Source organism: Triticum urartu, chromosome 5 (genome assembly GCF_003073215.2).
Source record: "Triticum urartu cultivar G1812 chromosome 5, Tu2.1, whole genome shotgun sequence".
In the NCBI taxonomy this organism is placed as follows: Eukaryota; Viridiplantae; Streptophyta; class Magnoliopsida; order Poales; family Poaceae; genus Triticum; species Triticum urartu.
The window spans coordinates 176,802,872-176,810,674 of record NC_053026.1 but is presented as its reverse complement, the minus strand read 5'-3'; the positions used below and the strand labels follow the sequence as shown (position 1 = coordinate 176,810,674).

General features: G+C 53.0%; 2 protein-coding genes across 2 annotated transcripts; both read right to left on the bottom strand.

Moving 5' to 3' along the window:
• Positions 1-4,724: 4,724 nt before the first annotated feature.
• Positions 4,725-5,613, bottom strand: LOC125555798. The gene has a single exon (XM_048718642.1). It carries the CDS (start codon positions 5,514-5,516, stop codon positions 4,968-4,970), a length of 549 nt encoding a protein of 182 aa, XP_048574599.1. The 5' UTR covers positions 5,517-5,613; the 3' UTR covers positions 4,725-4,967.
• A 497-nt stretch (positions 5,614-6,110) lies between these two features.
• LOC125555797 (bZIP transcription factor 16-like) lies at positions 6,111-7,010 on the bottom strand. Its single transcript, XM_048718641.1, has 4 exons — positions 6,629-7,010; positions 6,470-6,547; positions 6,304-6,369; positions 6,111-6,209 (listed from the first exon to the last, which is right to left on the bottom strand). The coding sequence occupies exons 1-4, from the start codon at positions 6,962-6,964 to the stop codon at positions 6,111-6,113; spliced, it is 579 nt and encodes a 192-aa protein (XP_048574598.1). The 5' UTR covers positions 6,965-7,010.
• Between the last annotated feature and the right edge of the window lie 793 nt (positions 7,011-7,803).

Here is a 7,803-nt window from a genome sequence, read left to right as displayed (position 1 = left end):
TAATCATGCACGCAAATGTGTACGATCAAGATCAAGGACTCACGGGAAGATATCACAACGCAACTCTACAATTAAAATAAGTCATACAAGCATCATATTACAAGCCAGGGGCCTCGAGGGCTCGAATACAAGAGCTCGATCATAGACGAGTCAGCGGAAGCAACAATATCTGAGTACAGACATAAGTTAAACAAGTTTGCCTTAAGAAGGCTAGCACAAACTGGGATACAGATCGAAAGAGGCGCAGGCCTCCTGCCTGGGATCCTCCTAACTACTCCTGGTCGTCGTCAGCGGGCACCACGTAGTAGTAGGCACCTCCGGTGTAGTAGGAGTCGTCGTCGACGGTGGCGTCTGGCTCCTGGACTCCAGCATCTGGTTGCGACAACCAGAATGAAAGGAAAGGGGGAAAAGGGGGAGAAAGCAACCGTGAGTACTCATCCAAAGTACTCGCAAGCAAGGAGCTACACTACATATGCATGGGTATCAAATGGAGTAAGGGTATCATATGTGGACTGAACTGCAGAATGCCGGAATAAGAGGGGGATAGCTAGTCCTATCGAAGGCTACGCTTCTGGCCACCTCCATCTTGCAGCATGCAGAAGAGAGGAAAAGGTAAGTTCACCCAGTAATATCGCATAGCATAATCCTAACCGATGATCCTCCCCTCGTCGCCCTGTGAGAGAGCGACCACCGGTTGTATCTGGCACTTGGAAGGGTGTGTTTTATTAAGTATCCGGTTCTAGTTGTCATAAGGTCAAGGTACAACTCCAAGTCGTCCTGTTACCGAAGATCACGGCTATTCGAATAGATTAACTTCCCTGCAGGGGTGCACCACATACCCCAACACGCTCGATCCCATTTGGCCGGACACACTTTCCTGGGTCATGCCCGGCCTCGGAAGATCAACACGTCGCAGCCCCACCTAGACCAACAGAGAGGTCAGCACGCCGGTCTAAACCTAAGCGCCCAGGGGTCTGGGCCCATCGCCCTTAGCACACCTGCACGTTGCGTGGGCGGCCGGAAGCAGACCTAGCCTAGTGGCGTTCCAGTCCAATCCAGCACGCGCCGCTCCGTCGCTGACGTCAAGAAGGCTTCGGCTGATACCACGACGCCGGGATACCCATAACTACTCCCGCGTAGATGGTTAGTGCGTATAGACCAAATGGCCAGACTCAGATCAAATACCCAGATCTCGTTAAGCGTGTTAAGTATCCGCGAACGCCGACCAGGGCCAGGCCCACCTCTCTCCTAGGTGGTCGGAACCTGCCCTGTCGCTCCGCCTCAAAACTCCACTCGCGGGTGCTCCTCAAGCCGACCCGTCTTTAGTCACCACATGTATCATGTATAAAGTATATAGTATTTACCCGTGATCAACTCCCGAGTGATCACGGCCCGATAGTATAGCATGGCAGACGGACAAGGATGTAGGGCCACTGATGATAAACTAGCATCCTATACTAAGCAGTAGGAGTGCAGGTAAAGGTAACAACAGTAGTAGCAAGGACAGGCTATGCATCAGTATAGGATTAACGGGAAACAATAACATGCTACACTACTCTAATGCAAGCAGTAAGAGAAGAGTAGGCGATATCTGGTGATCAAAAGGGGGGGGGCTTGCCTGGTTGCTCTGGCAAGAGAGAGGGGTCGTCAACACCGTAGTCGTACGGGGTAGCAGCGGCGTCGGTCTCGGTGTCTAGAGAAAGAAGAGGGGGAAGAAACAATAAATATAATGCAAGCATATGCATAGTGATGCATGACATGACAAGTTACGGCGCTAGAGGTGCCCTAACGCGGTAGTAGGTGATACCGGTGAAGGGGGATAACATCCGGGAAAGTATCCCCGGTGTTTCGCGTTTTCGGACCGGTGAACCGGAGGGGGAAAGTTGCGAGTTTGATAGGTTAGGGATGCGTGGCGGACGAATGGACTGCGTATCCAGATTCGTCTCATCGTTCTGAGCAACTTTCATGTACAAAGTATTTTCATCCGAGCTACGGATTATTTTATATTAATTTTTAAAGATTTTAAATCATTTTCTAGAATTAGCATAATTAAATTAATTTAGAAATTGCATTTATGATGTCAGCATGACATCAGCATGATGTCAGCAGGACCAAAGGTTGACCAGGTCAACCCTGCAGGTGGGTCCCGTATGTCATAGGTACAATAACCTAATTAATCTATTAATCAGTTTAATTACTTAATTAGGTACCTAATGTTTAATTAGTTTAATTAAACAGGATTGATTAAGTTAATTAAGTCAATTAATTAATTAACATTTTTATTTACTTATTTATTTATTTATTTAATTTTAAGTTCCTTTTTTTAATCGTTCTGGGGCGGGGCCCCTTGTCATAGGGCCAAGGCCCTTAACGGGCATACGGGTAGTGGTTCTCAGCGCAGCGCGGAGGCGGGCGATGTGGCCAGCGGGGAAGGGGGCCGGCGCGTGACCCATCGCCGGCGACCGTGGCCGGAGCTGGACGGTACGGCGAGGGGTTGGCCGCGGCGCGGGCCAGCAGCGCGGTTGGGGGGGGCGGCAGAGCCGCGGCAGCACGGCAAGAGGAGGGCTGGGGCTTGCCGAGGCCGTGGGCGGTGCGGCCGGACCAGGACGACCCAAGCAGGGGCTCGTCGACGCAGGCAAGAGCGCCACGGGTGCGGTGGTCAGAGGGAGTGGGGAGGCGCCGGCGACCTCGTAGGCGGAGCGCGGCGATGCGGAGCGGTGGCGATGCACGGCAGGGGCGCGGGCGAGCAGCAGCAGGGCGTCGGCCACGAGCAGAGGCAGGCGGGGGTGGGGGTGTGGCAGCACGGGCCGGTGGCCATGGCGAGCAACGGCGTACAGCAAGGGGACGGGGGCGGCGGCGACAAGCGCGAGCGCGTGAGAGAGAGGGAGGGAGCGAGGCGCTGCTCACTGGGGCCGTATGGGGCCGTAGGGGACGGGGCAGTGGGCTCGGGGGCGGTCGGGGAAGACCGGCGAGGAGGAGTCGAGGCGGCGGCCGTCCGGCGATGGGATCGGCGAGGTGGGAGTCGGGGACGGTCCCGAGGCGACGAGGGGGGGGGGTTCGGGTCCTGCGCGGCCGGTCGGGGAGGAGGGGAGGAGGACGAGCGCCGGTGGGGTGGGGCGCCGGCGTCGGGGGCGACGGGATCGGGAGGATCCTGATCCAGATCGGCGAGGGAGGGAGGAGAAGGGGATCGGGGGGGAATGGGGTGTCGGCTAGGGTTTCCGCCGACCGGGGGGGGGGGGTATGGGGGTGGGGGCCGGGCCAGGGGCTGGCCGGCTGGGCCAGGTGGGTTGGCCCAGTTTGGCCAGAGGGGGGTTTTCTTTCCTCTCCTTTGTTTTATTTTTCTTTTCTTAATTTATTTTCTCTTCTGTTTTATTTTATTTTAAAATATTCAGACACTTTATAAAAATGTGTGAAATGTGTGCACCCCACCATAATTAACCTTGTAATATTTGACAACCCCCGAACATTTTAGTTTGATTATTTTTTTGAAAACTTTTATTACCATCATAATTTTGAATTGAATTTCGAAACCGTTTTGATTTAACCCGAGATTAAGTACAGTGACAGAGGTGACGTGGCATCATTAGTGAGGATTACTGTAGCTTAATTACCCGGGCGTCACACAGCGGCAACCGAAGCGGAGGAAGATGGCGATCCGACGAGGCAGAGGGGGCTCCGAGGTCGAAGAGGTCCACGCGGTCGACGTAGCCGACAACGGCGATGCGTACGGACACGCAGCTAGACCGCGGGGAGGCCGAAGGGCGCGAGGGCGAGCTTGGCCATGGCGACGACGACGCGGGTGGATCTAAGGAGAGAGAGAGAGCGACGAGGGAGAGAGGGGGAGGCTGAGTGGATGAGAACGAGAGAGGGAATCGAGGGGGCGAGGGGGGTTCCTTATCCCCTCACTGGCGACGACGAGCTGGCTCGGTGGCGACCATGCCCCTGTAGCGGCACGGTTGACCGAGACAACCGATGGGGTGGGGGAGTGGGCCATTGGGCTGGCCTGGGGGTTACCTGGGCCGATGCCAAGTGGGGGATGGGGCCTCTCCCCTTTTTTTGGCTTCTCCCTTTCTTTTATTTACTTTTGATTTTTCTTTTTTCTTTATTTTAAATTTGAATTTGGAACCGACTTCGAATCAACGTGAGCTTAAAAAAGTAAAAATCGATGAGATGGCACCATTAGCATGATTACTGTTGCATAATTATCCATGCGTTACGCTTTGGTCCCGGTTCATGAGTGAATCGGGATTAATGACCTTACTCGGGCCTCAATCAAAACCCGGTTTTCTATTAGTGAAAAGATTGAACATCCTTTGCACAATAACTCAGGGAAATCTTATACTACAAAGCTTGGGGCAGATACTAGCTAGGTTCTCCTAAAAAGATTTACTATGTTTAAGTATTTTCTTCAAAAAATGCATCGTACAATTGCTACATTAAACATTATTAGTACTCTCTTTGATCAATTTTATTCTGCACATAAAATTTGGCTAAAATAAAACTTCGTTCAAACTTCATGAAGTTTGATCATATTTGTATGAAAATATCAACATTCACAATATGAAATGAATATTATTAGATGCGTTATGAATTTAATTTTATATTATATAATTTATTAGGGTAGATTCAATATTTTTCATACAAATATGTCAAACTTTGTGAAGTTTCTTTTGCGAGGTAAATACGAAGTTTGACATCAGACAAATCTTATGTATGGTCTTATATATACATATATGAAGAAAAAACCGGAGGGAGTACATGACTCTTGTTGCACGTCATCAAACCTACTAATCTTTTGTATACAGATTGCACCACAAAATAATTTGAAAACTGAAATCATTTGGACGAGCAAAAGGCTAAACAAAACCAGATATAACAACGTATAACAACCAAAATGAAACGACCAGCTAGAAAGTTAAAAAAACAACAAGTGTCACCCACTCACCCCCCGTCAATGGCGCAGAGACCTACTCGTCTCCAGGACGGCCGCCGAGATGCGTCTGCTTCATCTTCGTCAGCTCCTTCCTCCTCTTTCTCGCCTCCGCTGCCATCACCGCCCTCTCTCTGTCTCCCGCCACAGCACGGCTGCCGCCGCTCTCGGCGCTCGTCGCACACTTCCTGTCGACGTCAAGCCCCAGCGTGAGCGAGCACGGGTCGTCGTCGGTGTCCTCATCGGCCGTTCCGCCGCAGGTACCCTGGCTGGCGCCCCCGCTCGTTGTCTCATGGAGCGGCTGCGCGTAAGATGTCGCCGGCGAACCATGTGGGTCGGTGACGACGGGGTAGTACCACGCGCAGGGCGGAAAGCAGAGCGGCGGGGCATGTCCAGTGCTGATGGCGCCGCCCGGGTTGCTGGCGTTCGGATTGTACCCCGGCCAAGAGCCCCAGACATACGGCACCGGCACGGCTGAGGGCCCAGCTGTTGCGTAAAGGAAGCCCGGCCCAGGGGGTGCGTCCAGCGGGGCCGCCGTGGACAGCGTGGCTTCTGCCCGCTGCTCCGCTGGTGGCGTCGTGTCCATGGACGTTACCACCGGCGGCGGCGCCTTCTCTGCCGTCTTCGCAATAACCTGTAGATGGAGAAAAGCATTCACGATAGTCAGGATCACAGCAAGCTTTCGCTCCAGGTGTTTGGTTCTGGTTTCACACAGAAGGACGATTCAAAAACGCCATTGGTAAAGCTCCAAAGACCTGGACAAGCTGGCAAAAAGCTCGTCTCAACAAGCAGGGCAACCTACCTAGCTACTCCTACGTCTCTTGTCGGCATGAGCGGTAGAACAGCAGAAGCGTGTGCGGCAACTTTGGGCCACAAATTAAAGAAGAAAGCAATCTTGGCAGAAAGCCAAATATAGAAAACACCGATGTCGTTTTATCCATACATATGGCATCAAGAACTACGTACTCCAGCTCGGTACTTGGGTTCCAATTCGACTATGACTTGTACTTGTATTTCCGATGACTGCTTGATGGCCTACCTAGCGACTACTACTGGACTGGGGTACTACAGTAGTAAAGTGCAGTCATGTGGCTCGCTTTCAGGGGAACAACTGGAGGCTCCGAACATGCTAGATTCTCTCTGCCCTGACTCTAGTAATTACTCCTACTAATAAAGATCACTAAAATAATGGAAGCGGCAGATGATGTCGTGCCTGTTCTTTCAGCTGCTTGTTCGTCTCCTGGAGTGTGAGATACTCTTGCATCACCGTCTCCTTCTCCTGCGCAAACAAAGGGAGAATTAACATAGGTTAAGCCTAAAGTTTGTTCCTGCTAATTGCCATTCTTGCTGCTACATAAACCTATCGGTATTACCTTCTTCATGCTCTCGTTTTGTGACGACAAGTCCGCAACTTTCCTCGCCAGTTCGTCTCGGATCGCCTAAATTAAGACAACACTATATAAAGCTGGAGTAGCTCGCATGAATTGTATACAGAGAGATGGTTTTATACCAACGCTGTGAAAGCCAAGATATTATAACCTGACGGCGGAGTATGGTTTGGCGCGCAGACTCCCGGTTCGCGAGCACGCGCCGCAGCCGCTTTGCCTCCTTCTCAGCCTGTTGGATCCGCACAAGAAACTAGGGGTCAAGTGAGAGCCGGCACAGGTTTGCATCCACGCGACATAGCCGCTGAGTTACCTCGGTGAGCGTATGCCGGGGCCTTGGGCCGTAGCCGCCTCCACCTGGAGCCGCCGCGGCCACCCGCGCCTGCTGCGAGGGACACCCGGCGCTGGAGCTGCTGGAGCACGACGACGCCTGGATGCCGACCTTGCCCAGCTCCAGGCTCAGCCTCGTGCTCGCCAGCTCCTCCTCCTCCTCGCGGCTGGCGCCATGCTGCGGCGCCGCCGGGTGCGCGGCGGGAAGAGCTGCTGGCCCCGAAACGCCGGCCATGTTGGCCAGTGCCATGGCCGCGTCGAGCTCGACGTCGCCCGAGACGCCTCGGCGGCATTGCCGCTGGCCGCTACGATCAGACATGGGAGCAACCGGGACAATCTTGGCATCTGCAGCAGACACGGGGTGGGAGTTGATGCCAAGGCGAAGGGAAGGGCGGCGGCCGGTGCCCTGCTCAAGTACACACCTTGCCCTGGCCCGTGCCCGGCCGCCACGTCTCCACGCCACAGGACGTCACGTAGGTAGCACGGACACGTGGCGGACATGCGTCAGCCGTCCGCTCGCTTCCTCCCGGTGGGCCATTGGCGTCAGTGGGATGTGGCGCCGTGTGGTAGTATGGCCGCATCGGACTTACACATGGACCGCTGAACAGCCAGGAGGAGCAGTGGAAGCTCGGTGCCCTCCACGGGTGTGGGACCCAAAGGGCAAAGATGGGGCCGCGCGGTCAGTAGGAGGAGTAAACGGTGCCGCGTGTGAACGGGACATGACAGGCTGCGGGCGGGGGGGCAACGGCCTGGAAGACCACGCTTGGCTCAGTCGGTTGAGGTGATGTTTGGTTCTCTAGTCCTATGCCTTCTTAATTTGTAGGATTTTTTGAAAAAAAAACTCTTAAAGAGGTGCTTATAAGGATTTTTAGCAAAAAGTCTTAAAAAAATCCCAACCTGTTTGATTTATTTGGGACTTTTTATAGTCCCAACACAAAAAAGTCCCTGAAACTAAACACCCCCTGAGTATCACCGAGTCGGAGAAGTTACCTGGCTGCTAAGGCTGGTCGTAATGGTAGTATCATAGCTAGTATCATGCATGCCAACTAGACTATTTTGCTGAGGTGGCATAAAATTAAATGAAAAAAAGCGTTGAGTATCATATTATGATACCGTATCATATTAAATACTATGCTAATATGTGTCATGCATGGCAAT